The sequence below is a fragment of the Syzygium oleosum genome, unplaced genomic scaffold (assembly GCF_021117445.2).
Source record: "Syzygium oleosum isolate NSW1041296 unplaced genomic scaffold, Sole_v2.1 Sole_v2.30, whole genome shotgun sequence".
Lineage (NCBI taxonomy): Eukaryota > Viridiplantae > Streptophyta > Magnoliopsida > Myrtales > Myrtaceae > Syzygium > Syzygium oleosum.
In genome coordinates, this window is record NW_026607514.1 from 3,989,712 (window position 1) to 4,003,562 (window position 13,851).

The 13,851-nt window shown below is 40.1% G+C and overlaps 1 protein-coding gene across 1 annotated transcript; it reads left to right on the forward strand.

The window, feature by feature from the left end:
- The first annotated feature begins 10,918 nt into the window (after positions 1-10,918).
- Positions 10,919-11,599, forward strand: LOC115677555 (uncharacterized). The gene has a single exon (XM_030600735.1). The coding sequence runs from the start codon at positions 10,919-10,921 to the stop codon at positions 11,597-11,599; it is 681 nt and encodes a 226-aa protein (XP_030456595.1).
- The last annotated feature ends 2,252 nt before the right edge of the window (positions 11,600-13,851 follow it).

Below are 13,851 nucleotides of genomic sequence, written 5' to 3' on the forward strand. Positions count from 1 at the left end.
TAAATCCCAAAAATGGGCCGAAATTCGGGATGTCACATATCATGTCAGGACGAGTATTGTGTCAATACGGGTTCATTCCTGGAAATGGACTTGGGGCAAATGCCCAAGGAATCAAAGAACCAATCACTCCATTCGCAACCAAGAGGAGAGGTGGAATTGGTTACTTAGGGGAAAGCTCTGATGACCATTATGAAGGTCGAAGTGGTTAAGAAAGAGAAGGCTCCAATGACCATCATGGAGGTCGAGGTCGAGGCTATGGCCGTGGAAACCACGGAGACCATGGAGGACAAGGTGGTCGCACTATCAACCCGACAACATGGAAAGGCAAGGCTAAAGAGCTCGCCTATCATCATATTCATATAAAGAAGACTTTTCTTGGGCTCTCTAGGCTACTTCTAGAGGAAAATATCCAAGCTGGGGAAGAACTGATTCTATGCGATCTTTTTTAGGAGAATTCCATCAATGTCATCATATATGAAGTGGAGGATGCTTATACGTTGGAGTAGGAAGATCATCATAACTCTTTTTCTCGCACTCATGTCCTCTCCTTATGCATTGTTTTTGTCGTGGTTTCTAGTTTTCATTTCAATTCAGTTCGCAATTTCAATTCTATTGCAATTTCAATTCGGTTGATCTAGTTGTAATGTGTTTTTTCAATTCAATAAAATGTTCAATGGGTTAGGACATATGGAAACAAAAACCAAACCTATGATGAACATTGTCCTCACTTGTGAGGTTTAAGATTTTGGGTTTCTATATCGCTCCTAGTTGCAAAAAAGATTTTTGTGAGAGCAAGGACATCCGAGGATATGAGGACTAGCTCTCTCTTCCCGTTATTTTAAAACAAGTTTCAAGAGTGATTTGTAAAAAGAGTTTTTCATGAAACTTCATGCATTATTATTTTTCATATGTGATTACTAACCATGTTTATTGCATATCAGGCATGAGCATTCACATATTCATAATAGGTTCTTATGTGGCTCAAATCCTTCAGAAGAAATCGCCTGTGATATTGAGGAAGACAATGAAGATGAAGAGTGGATCAGAAAAGAGTGGATTAGGCATGAAGAATCGAAACCACTTACACAAGAGAAAACAGTTACCATCAATTTGAGTGACAGTGAAATCCCAAAGAGGTTAAGATTGGAGATAGCCTCTCTTCCATAGAAGCAAAAATAATTACCGAATTACTTAAGGAATATCAGGATATTTTTGCATAATCTTATGCTGATATGCTTGGCCTTGATCTAAAGATTGTTGAACACGCTCTACCAATTGATCCGAGCATCCCTCTGAAAAAACAAAACTTTGGCGAACAAAATCGAAATTGGCAAAGAAAATAGAAGAAGCTATGAAATTGCTCAAAGTTGGATTCATTGAAGTGGTTCCTTATCCAGATTGGGTTGCCAACATAGTTCCCGTATTGAAGAAGAATGGACGAGTGCGGGTTTGTGTTGATTATCGCGACCTAAACAAAAGCAAGTTCTAAGGATGATTTCCCGCTACCTCATATCAATGTCTTAGTGGATAGTACTGCCGGGTTTGAAACATTCTCATTCATGGACGGATTTTCAGGATATAATCAAATTCTCATGAAGAGAGAGGATCAGGAGAAAACATCTTTTATTACACCATAGGGCACATTTTGCTACAAAGTGATGCCTTTCGGTTTGAATAACACCGGTGCAATGTATCAAAGGGCGATGGTCACTTTATTTCACAATATGATGCATAAGGAAATCGAAGTATATGTAAATGATATGATTGCCAAATCCCAACAAGGAGAAGATCGTGTTATGGTACTCAAGAAACTGTTTAAAATACTCAGAAAGTACAAATTGAGGTTAAATCCCAACAAGTGTGTATTTGGGGCAAAATCAGATAAGTTATTGGGATTTCTGGTTAGTAACAGGGGTATTGAGATAGATCCCTCAAAAATCAAAGCGATATATGATCTCAAGACTCCCTCAATGGTGAAAGAAGTGAGAAGCTTATTAGGGAGGTTGAACTTGCTTGGTTCATTCACCAGCTTTCTGAAATCGCAAAGCCATTTTTCAAGTTATTAAAGAAGAATGTCAAAGTAAAATGGGATGCAGAGTGTCAACAAGCATTTGATAAGATCAAGGTGTATCTGGTATGTCCACCAGTGCTCGTACCACCAATCCCTAGTATCCTGTTGATCTTATATTTAACTATTCATCACGAGTTGTTGGGAGCTGTGCTTGTTCAAAGGAGACCAAGTGATGGTAAGGAACAGGCTATCTATTACTTGAGCAAAAAATTCACCATGTCTGAGATAAATTACCCGGCGGTTGAAAAGACGTACGTTGCACTAATTTGGGTATTGCACAGGTTAAGGCAATACACTCTTTATCACTAAATTTTGTTAGTAACTGAGAATTGTCGCGACCTACCTCTCGAGGGCCGAACTCGATGAAATGAGTTTAGAGGTAAGTGTTCATGAAACGGTCCACATGGCACATCATAAAAGATAGCTTACTGAAGCGTCGATCTTTTAGTCATCCATACGGTCCGCATGGCATATCATAAAAGACAGCTTACCAAAGCGTCAATCTTTTGGTCATTCATACTATCCGTAATGACACATCATAAAAGACGACTTACCGAAGTATCAATCTTTTGATCATCCATACGGTCCATTGATCATGAACATGGATTTTCCCTAAATCTATACCTCATATGACAGCGGATCGATTTTATCTTTTTAAGGAGTCGCCACTAGCCTAGGTCAGGGGTCGACTAGAATACCCAACCGAAACGTGGGAGTTTCATTTTGGTTTCTACAAAAATCAGAGATCATGAGTTTGGGGACTAGGTTACGTTAATATTTCTATTAACGTCATTTCGTTACCGATAAACTTATCATGGTTGTTATCTAAGTTGTCATGCATTTATTTTTTTACCATTTTCATGCAAAAGTGTTAGTTCACTAGGTAATCATGTATCTTGTTTTTGTGTTTTCATTTAAGATTTTAAACTAACCCTATCTTAGTCTAGAAAAGAAATAAACAAATAATCATATTGAAAGGCATTGCATAAAGTAAACACCCAAGCTATTAAAAGAATGAGCTAATTCTACGTGCAAGAAAATAAAACCCGCAACTTGTCGGGTGTTTATTACAACACAGTTGAAAGCTCAAGACATGGTTGGGAATAAATGAATTGAATACAAATTGAGACCAGATTGGACATCTATCTATCACCACCGTCAAGTGAATACAAATTGAGACTGAATTGGACATTGATCTATCACCTCCGCCTTTTACAATTTTGGACAATCTCCTCCATGGACCGCCTCTCGGGTATCCATTTTTACATCCACAAGATACATTCATGACAAACAATGCACAAAGGTGCAACCAAAGCAAGGCAATGATGCAAGCAATTCACTAATCAAACATGAGCTTCGGGATCGGCCTTTGCTTAGCATGCATTTCGATTCACCCACCCACTTAATCATCTAACATTGTTTGATTAATGGTTAACGATAACGAGTTACCATTTGCATTCACAAAATGGCAACTCATATCGGTTAACCCCTAAAGTCGAGTTCTAAGTGACCATCGTGGGCTACCCGCCGAACATGCATCGGGCCTAACATAAATCTAACAAACGCATGCATAGCAATAAGTAAAGCATGCATTCTGGCCCATGGGCTTTGTTCCTCAATCAATCAAGCAATGAGAAGCGGGCCTCATAAGAGGACCACTTATTCAATTGCTATTATCAAATGCGGACCCCTTCTGTTCAGATGTGATTAATCAACCTAATGATATCCAAATGAAGTGATTCATGTGTCATTAGAAATCTTACGTCATGAGGATCAAAAGTCAAGAAGACCACTGTTCTTAATTCCCTACCGATTTTTACGAAAATGACCATTTTATCCTCGGGGACAGTCTGGACTCCGTTTGAATTTGAATTCAAAAAAATTACGGGAAAAATAGTGACTATTATCAAAACCCGTCAAAATTTTTTCAAAGTTAGGATTCTCTGTATGTAATAGATTTCATATTTTGAGTTTTTGCTAAAAAGCCCTCCAAATTTTTATAAAATTCGTTTTTCACCTAGGACTCATTTGTAAACTGGGTTTTAGCCAAAGAGGACATTAGATGAGAATTTTAGTAAATTGACCCCCTAAAAATTGCTATTAGATCCCCACAATTTTTAACCTACATAATAAGACCCTAATGAACAACTTTTTAATTTTTAGTTTTAGCAAAAGAGGACTCTAACTTTATCAAATTCGGAGAAACATATTTTGGATTTCAGAGAAAGGAAAATCAGATCTGAACACAGATACTGACTAAATCATAAAAATTTGTTTGAAAATCCAAATGAACTCTGGTTTTAATAAAATTAATGTCACTAGAAAGCTCTTGATCTCAGTATGAACTTTCATGTATAATATTTTTCCAGATTTTGAACACACAGGTTTATAAAAATCGAAAAACACATGAAGATCAGTCAGAAACTCATCTATCACAGGAACTGAGCCTAGATGACGTTGTTAATCGCTCTAACCTAACATACTTGAAATTTTATGAAATTTTTACAGTGAACATATCTGAATGTGATCGACAACTTTTATAAGGAAGTTTTCTCAAATAATGAACATAGAAAATTATAAAAATCATAGAACAACACAACATCAATCAGGAAGTCATCAAAACAAGATAGAACATCACATTCCATATTCTGATCCTAACTTACGAAGTGATTTTCACCAAGCAAACAAAGTCTGATTAAGGCATGCGACATATCAAATCGAAGCTCACGATGTATTCTACGACTCTCTCGTTCATCACTTCTTCAGATTTTGACATTTAAGAGCTGGAATCAACATTTCAAGGGGGGAAGAACACTAGAAGTGCCAAAAGTTGTGTACGGCGCTCACTTTGGTGCCAAAAGTTTCAAACGGATCACTTAAGTGCCAAGAGTTGTGAAAAACGATTACTTAAGTGCCACTTCGCCGGAAATCCAACGTGGCATTGTTTTATTAATTTCTCAAGCTGATGTGGCTCGCCGGAGGCTGATGTGGCATTTCTTTTCTTTTCTTTTTTCCTTTTCTTTCTTTTTTCCTTTCTTTTCTTTTTTTTTCTTTTCTTTCTTCTTATTTCCGATGGCCGGCGTTCGGCCACTGGCCATGGCCGGCCTCGCCGGGCATCGCCTTCCTCCGGGCGAGGGCCGGCCTCGCCGAGGCCACGGCGGCCCTCGCCCGGAGGAATGCGACGCCTCGGCGAGGCCGCCGTGGCCTTGACGAGGGCTCGCCTCGCCGGATCCGGTGAGGCCGGCCCTCGCCGAGGCCACGGCGGCCTCGCCGGGCCTCGCCTGGGAGGAAGGCGATGCCTCGGCGAGGCCGCCGTGGCCTTAGCGAGGCTCGCCTCGCCGGATCCGGCGAGGCCGGCCTCACCGAGGCCACGGCGGCCTCGCCCGGAGGAAGGCGACGCCTCGGTGAGGCTGCCGTGGCCTTGGCGAGGGCTCGCCTCGCTAGATCCGGCGAGGCCGGCCCTCGCCGAGGCCATGACTGCCTCGCTGGGCCTCGCCTGGAGGAAGGCGATGCCCGGCTGGCCTCCGGCCACCGGCCATGGTAGAAGAAGAAGAAGAAGAAGAAAGAAAAGAAAAAAGAAAAAAGAAAAGAAAGAAAAAAAAATCAGAAAAAGATATTTAAAAAAATTGAATTATACACGTGGAAATGCCACGTGTCATTAAAATTTAAATATAAAAGCCACGTATTAAATTTAGTCGGAATTTCTCGCCGTTGGCACTTAAGTGATTTTCTCCGATTTGACACTTAAGTGATCGCCGGCGTAAACTTTTGGCACTTAAGTGATCCAAATGAAACTTTTGGCACCAAAGTAAGCGTCGTACACAACTTTTGGCACTTCTAGTGTCCTTCCCCCCATTTCAAGCATGCAGACTCCTCAGTACACGATTTCGCAGGATAATATCCAAGAGTACTTACCTTGTTCAATAATGGTGCTGAGTTCAAATGAGCTATTTTGGCTGCCGATGAACTCTGGAATGGCGCCAAATATAGCTCCCGATATCTACGTCACACGGTAAGAAAATCGACATAAGATAGCGATCCAATAAAGAAGAAGCAAAATTAAGCTTAAAATGGAACTCCAATGGCTTTTCCGGTGGAGGCCAGCCACCACAGCCACGTAAGGACACCAAGGAAGATCGCTTGAGACTCCAAATTATCGAAGGGAGCCGTCGGATCGCCGGAATCACCACGGAAGCTGGCTGGATGAATCACCGGTTCAGTTACCGGTGATGTAACCGAGAGAGAGAGATGAAGCTAATCAGAGGTGCTCTGGCCACCACCAGCTATGGCCGGTCTTGCGACTAGCTTCGGGACATTCAGGAGGTTACCGGAGTGGCGGCAGTGCACTGGAAACCAGCCGGTAAGTGGCCGGCATAAGCAAGGAGAGATCCCGGCCAAGAGTAGAGAGGGAGAGAACGTGAGATATAGAGAGAGGGAGAAAGAAGAGAGAGAAAACAGATCTGAAAAATGAGAGTCCTTATTAATTTTTGGATGGAAAAAGCTTATATACCTCCCCCCAACTTTGAATCTTAGCCCTTAGATCAATCTAATGACCTAGAATGCATACTTAATGATTAAGAATATTCCTTAAGGGCTAATGATAGGTAACATGACATTATGGATGGCCATGATATGTTTTAAATGAATGGCTATGATTGATTTACTTAACCCCTAAGTAATTTGATTAATCCTTAAGGAATGACATTTTAATAATTTCACTTAGGAGCATTTTTGTAATTTCCATTTAAGGGCATTTTTTTCATTTTGGGCACCAGGGGATGTAGCAGGCCGGAATGGACAGCCGGTCACCGGATTTTTGCTCGGAAAATGGCCGATCCGATCGGACCAGTTCAAATCCAGTCAAACGAGGTTGAACAGGTTTAATTCTTAGCCCAATTTGTTCCAATTTTATACAATTTAATCCCTAGCATGATTGATTGACCCGATTAATATTGAATTTGATTAAATTGGATTGAACCAAGCACAAATTGATCCACTTTAACTTGTTTAGCCCAATTGTTCTTTAATTTGAGTTAATTTGTATGACCAAGCTAGACTAATGAATTTAATTGAAGTCCAATTGGCCAAATTGAGCTTCAATTCATCAAATTAGATGTTAGTCTAGAATGGGTCAAGTTGAATTGCCTTAATTGGACAGAATACTCTTGGATTTCTCAATCATTGGGTCACTAGATTGATCAAATTGGTTCAAATTCATGTGAATCTTCCAAAATTGATTTCTGATTTGAGTTTCATATAACAAATTAGGCTCATTCATGTCTCAATTACGCAAATCACGAAGAACTGATCGGAATCCCTAATTAGGGCCTAAATTGGGGGTTTTTTCCTTTGGCTTGAAATTACGAAATTGGCTCCAAAATTGAATACAATACGACCTCTAGATCAAATGTTGTGAAGGAAACTATCCTAAAAAATGACTAGAAATGAAGTAATTTCATTTTTGGCCGATTTGAACCAAATTCCGTAAATTGGGGAAAAATTGATTATAAACCGATTTTTTGTAAAATTGATGATGCCAAAGTGAAATATAAGCTGAAAATGAGTTGATTTAGTGGTTTTGAAATTTTTAAATTTTTTTGGCCAAAGTGTTGACCAAAAAGTCAACATTTTAGTATATATATAGTAAAATGTCAATTAATGGGTCAAACTTTGAATTTTTTGAAAATTGATGATGTAAAAGTGAAATTGACACTATTTTGGAGGTTTTCATGCAAAAAACCAAAATTTTGACTTTGAGTTGACTTTTTGGTCAAAGTTTGACCAAAAAGTCAACTCAAAAGTCAACTCTTTGACTTTTCGAAATTGAAATGCAAAAAACTAGAAAATGAATGGATAATGCTAATTCAAATGCTAAATGACTCTTTTTGATTGAGAATTGGGCTCTGTCGCGATCAGAAACCATAATCTCAAAATTTTACCTTCATGACACGTCGACTAAAAATTAGGTGTGAACAAGAATGACCTGATCAAGTTCTTGTTAGAGAAATCCTCCTTGGTTGGGAAGTTGGCTAAATGGCAAGTCCTATTGTCAGAATTTGACATTAGAAGTTCCTCACAAAAATCTATTAAATGATGAGCTATTGCGAATATGTTGGCAAAAAATTCTTAAGGATCTACTAATCATGAAGAAGATAAATTCGATGGCCGCGTCTTGGCTGTAGTTGATGATAAATGGACCATGTACTTTGATAGCTTAACCAACTTATCCAGATCAGGAACTAGGGCAGTGTTAATCTCCCCAAAAGGATAGCATTATCCAATATCTGCAAAGTTAGTCTTTCCATGCACTAACAACATTGCTGAATATGAAGCATGCATACTTGACTTGCAATTAGCTCTCTCAATGAAAGTAAAGAAGTTGCAAGTATACAGAGATTCCATGCTTATTATTTTACAAACGACGGGTGAATGGCATACCCGAGACTCCAAGTTGGTGCCCTACCACAAATACTTGGAAGAGATGATGGAAGAATTTGAGGAGATCACATTTGATTATGTACCAAGAGCTCAAAATCACTTTGCAGATGCTCTGGCTACTTTATCATCCTTGTTACAGACAGAAGATGGTCTAGACATTAAACCATTGAGAATCAACATTTTAGAGCAACCAGCATATTGCATGGAAGTTCAAGCAGAGTTTGATAATGAACCATGGTTCCATGATATCAAGAATTATCCCAAAACAGGTTAATTTCACGAGGGGAGCCAATTGGCTGATAGAAAGTTCATAAAGAAGATAGCTAAAAAATTCTTTCTTAGTGCTCGGACTCTCTAGAAAAGGTCATTTGATTTAGTCTTACTAAGGTGCGTAGATGCCAAAGAAGCTAATCAAATCATGAAAGAAATCCATGAAGGCGAATGCGGTCCGCATGTGAATGGCTATCTTCTAACTTGCAAAATCATGAGGTTAGGGTATTATTGGATGACAATGGAAACATACTGCATTCAACATGTGAGATATTGCCATCAGTGCCAAGTCTATGGAGACCGAATCAATGCCTCTCCAAATGAGCTACATCAGATGTCTGAGTCATGGCCGTTCTCGATGTAGGGCAATCGACATGATTGGGCCAATTAATCCCAAAGCAATTATCACTAACAGTGGATCAAACTTAAACAACAAGATTGTGGATGACTTGCTCGAGTATGTTCACATTCACCATTTGAACTCATCTCCTTATCGCCCACAAATGAACGGAGCAGTGGAAGCAGCAAGTAAAAATATCAAAAAGATACTGTCAAAGACAGCTGAGAACTATCGTGATTGGTATGAAAGGTTACCATATGCTTTAATGGCACACCGAATTTCAATTCGTACATCAACTGGGGCAACGCCATTTTCTTTGGTTTATGGAATGAAAGCCGTATTACTTGTGAAAGTGGAGATTCCTTCATTAAAAGTGTTATCTCAATTGAAACTTTCTGAAACTGAATGGACTCAATAGAGATACAAACAGCTCAACATGATCGATGAGAAGAGGTTGAGGGATCAGAAGAGAGTTGCTAAATCTTTCAATTGGAAAGTTAGACCAAGGCATTTTGAAGTAGAAAATCTAGTGGTAAAGAAGACCATTCCCAATAATTCAGATCCTCATGAGAAATTCACCCTAAATTATGAAGGCCCATATGTTGTCACGAAAGTCCTACCAGGTAGAGCATTGATTCTTGTAGACATGGATGGAACAGAATTGGCTTATCCTGTAAATTCAGATGCAGTCAAAATATTCTACCCATGAATGAAATGAAAAGCCAGATTGGACATTTCAAAAGATGATTTTGAAAAAGGCCAAATAAGGGCTGATCTTGGTGGTTATGCATGCTGCAAATTTCGGTTTAGCGTGATGAGCGTATGGCTTGATTCGTGGATTAAACGTGTTGGATTGTTGTGTGGTGCCGTGGCCGATTTGTGATAGCCTTTGTGGCTAGATTTAACATGAATATGATGATTATATGTTCTTTTTATGGGCAGTGATTATCGGCTTGGTGGTAGCTTATTATGCTTGGCGGAATGTGGAATTTATGGTTGAAATTCAGAATTCATTTGTGTGAGTATGGGTTGATTTGATTTGGTTGGAGATTGAGCACGTTCGTATGATGTTTAAGCGTGTGGATGTGTGAAAATCCATGCGATGCGGTGTGCGTGTGATCACTAAAAACCCTAAGGCGTGTAATGTAACGCGGGGTCCGGATAAAATGTCGTGTGTTGACGTGCTCGCTTGATCACATAATCCCTGAGGCGTGTACTATAACACGGGACGATGCCCGGTATTACAGGAAGATCGCCAACCTGATGCGTTTACGCGGGTTGTGCAGTAGGTGGAGGATGTTGAGCCTGAGGCGTGATACGCGGGCAAGAGACATAGCCTGAGGCGTGTACTGTAATGCGGGCTAAGGAGTGTTGTGAATATGAGACGGTTGTACGTGAACCGTGGATCGAAAGTGGACCTGAGGCGTAATTACGCGGGTCGTGAAAAAGCTGAACACGTGTACTTGATTGTAAGAACGAATGCAAGATGTGAAGTTAAGTTTGGCAAGTATTCGGATTATCATGACTAGACGAGTATGTATTGAGTGTTTCATGTGATTTAGAGTGTTCACGTCATGATTGACATATTATCGTGATTAAGTTGACGTGCAGGGCTTACGTATGTGACAAGGCCGGGTAAGTGTGCCTGTGATTGTTATATGCACTATGGATTACATGAATTGAATGCTTATTTTTGTATGGAGGTACGTGTTAGCCTAGGTGGGGTTTGGGGTGTATACTTGCTGAGACGTGTTCTCATGTTTGTTTAACTAAACCATTTCAGAACCCCGACCTGGACAATGAATAACCCTCCGACACGTTTTGGCATCCCGATGCATTCGGAGAATTTGGCAATAGAGTACCCTATAGGGAATAACCAGGCATGGATCAAGCGTACTATAATAGTGTATGTAGACGTGGGCCTACCCGAGCTACAACCAAACAAGTACATGGCGTGGTGTTTCAAAGACGAGTTGGATGAGTTCGGGCCTGTTCGAAGTTTTGATGCCCCATTTGATGGGGTAGGTGATTGGGATCCCTCAGCTGTGCCTCCTCCCGATGGTGAACTTACCAGTACCGAGACCCGTCCTGTATCCGTCCCTACACCCGCTCCCATACCACCACCTGAACCCATGGGTCCCGAGCCTGTGGAGGTCGAGCCCGACCTGGAGCCCAAGGAGTCACACCAGGGGGCAGGCCCTATGGAGCCGGAGGTTAAGCATGAGCTAACTGAAGAATTTGAAGACCCCGAGGTAGAGGACGAGGAGCCTGAAGAGGAGTTTGAAGAAGAGCCCGAAGAAGAAGAACCCGAGGAAGACCAGCCGATTGAGGTCCCATCAGAATCAGGATCCGAGGGTAACCCGATTGAGATCGAGGCTGACTTCGAGTCAGAATATGAGTGGGCTGATCATGGGGAGCCTGATACTGATTCTAGGGGGACAGACCCCGAGTGGTCACCTGCTGGGTCTCGTAGGGGTTAGCTAGGGCTAGTTATTAGAACCACTTTTGGGGAATGCCCTTTTTGGTGTAGATGCTGACCTACCCAAACCACTTGTTCCTTTTTGATGATAGGTGGTTGCCAACCGTATAAGCCTGACCTGGTTGTAAGAATGGATATTATATGTACGTCCTGTGTTAATGGCAGTTGTTTGTTTATTCATGCGGTGGCTTCGCCCTGTTACCCCTCTTCTAATTCTTGTCCGGGTGTTATGCTTGTTTCTGCATGTGCTTGATCTCTGATGCTTTTGGGGTTGAGTCGGCGATGAACCTGGGACGTCGCATTCAATTCGACCAGCTTAGGGGTGTCGCGCGCTACTTGGGATTCGAGGCGTGACAATACATCCTTTTGATGGAAGTTTGATTGTCTAAATGCATTAATACAAGAAATGCATGTTTTGACATCAAAATATAAAACATTCAAATCGCTCGATTTTTCAAACGATTCCGGGTCTTTCCTTAAACCCTAATTTTTCAAATGGTTCCAGGTCTTTCCTTAAATCCTAATTTTTCAAATAGTTTCGGGTCTTTCCTTAAACCCTGATTTTTCAAATAGTTCCAGGTCTTTTCTTAAACCCTGATTTTTCAAATGGTTCCAAGTCTTTCCTTAAACCCCAATTTTTCAAACGGTTCCGGGTCTTTCCTTAAACCCTAATTTTCCTTAAACCTTGATTTTTTTCAAAGTTCGTAGGTGTATCCTTAAACCACAAGGTTAGTGGGTTTATCTTTAAACCACATTTTCAAGTTTGCAAGTTTATCTTCAAATTACTGTTGCAACTAACTTGATGAGCCCTTTGCAGCCCAGAGTTTGTTCATCACTATCATCATTCTCTACTCTCTGAAATAATCGACAATGAATCTCTCATGAATGAAAATCGCCAATGAGCAGGTAAGTTCCTTCCTCTCCCTCAATCATCAAAAGTTCATCAAGAGCATCAAAGTGAAAAAATTGGATTGGGACAGGAATTTTTAAGCAAGATCCTTGATCAGTTATTATGAAATTTTCATTTGTCTTTTCATTTGGGTCGACTAGAATTCAAGTGTCACCTTGTCGTGGAGATTAACCTCTAATGAGCTTACTCTCAAAGAGGGGCAACTAATGACATTTGATTTTTGGTCAAGTTTTCAATTTTACATAAACATAGTAAAATTAGAATAAGAAACCTTGGCCATGCTTAGGAACCTATTTCTAAACAAAAATAATAATTTTTCTAGATTTTTGTTTAATTTTTCCTTAATTTCTTTTGGTTAAAAATGAGAGGAAAATCAAGAAAAATACCAAATGAAGTCTAAAAATTTCCCAAAAATAGTCATTAGTCTTTCTTTAATTCCAATTTCAGCCCTGCAGCTTCAATTTTACAAAATTTCAATTAAGGATATGTTTTCCCCAAATTTGGGTAATTTCATATCCTAATTGAACTAAAAATCCAATTAAGTCATTTCTAGACATTTTTAGGCTGTAGTGTCTTCACAACAATTGATCCTTGGACCTTGAATTTCATATTGGTCAATCAAATTTCATAATTTGACAAAATAATTGAAAACCCCAAAAATTAATTGAAAATTAGGGATTTTAGGACCCAAATTGGGGATTTCTTTCAATTTAAAATGTTTTATCAAAGTCTATACCTTCCCTAAGGGTAATCGACCTTGGGGAATCCAATTTTGGACTTAGATAAGCAAAATTAGGTGATTTAGGCATCCAATTGAAGAAAAACCTACTTGATCCGAATTCAAATTTGGGGTTTTTCGGCTTAATTGAGATTAAAATTCGAAGTAATCCCATATTTCAAAGTAAAATGTGTCAAGGAATTGAAATTTGGGGTCAAAATTGTGAAAATAGGTCAAAATTGGGTATATTACAATTTTAGACCAACCTGGGTTTGACAAGTCGGTCGGATTTGACCCAACCCAACCCGACCCGACCTAGGTTAGCTTATTCCTTGCCCGACTTAGGCTTGCGTGGTAAAGGAGAAGAAAAACTGACTCGGTCCCGCCTGTTCATCGACTTAAATCCCATAATCAAACACGTGAAAAACAAAATTGGACAACTAGAGACGGTAAGTCGTTACAACGGCTCAGGTTGGCGGTTAGAGGCTAGGAACGGTTCGAGGAAGAGAACAAAAAGGGTGGGAGAGAAGGTTCCAAGTAGAGAAGCTATTCATGAAAATTCCAAAGAGAGAGAACTAGAGAGAAAAAGAGAGAAATTGAGAGCAGAAGAGAGTTGAGGTCCCCC

Excerpts from the sequence above, each read along its gene's own strand:
- LOC115677555 (XM_030600735.1), top strand. The coding sequence starts at position 10,919 with ATGAATAACCCTCCGACACGTTTTGGCATCCCGATGCATTCGGAGAAT.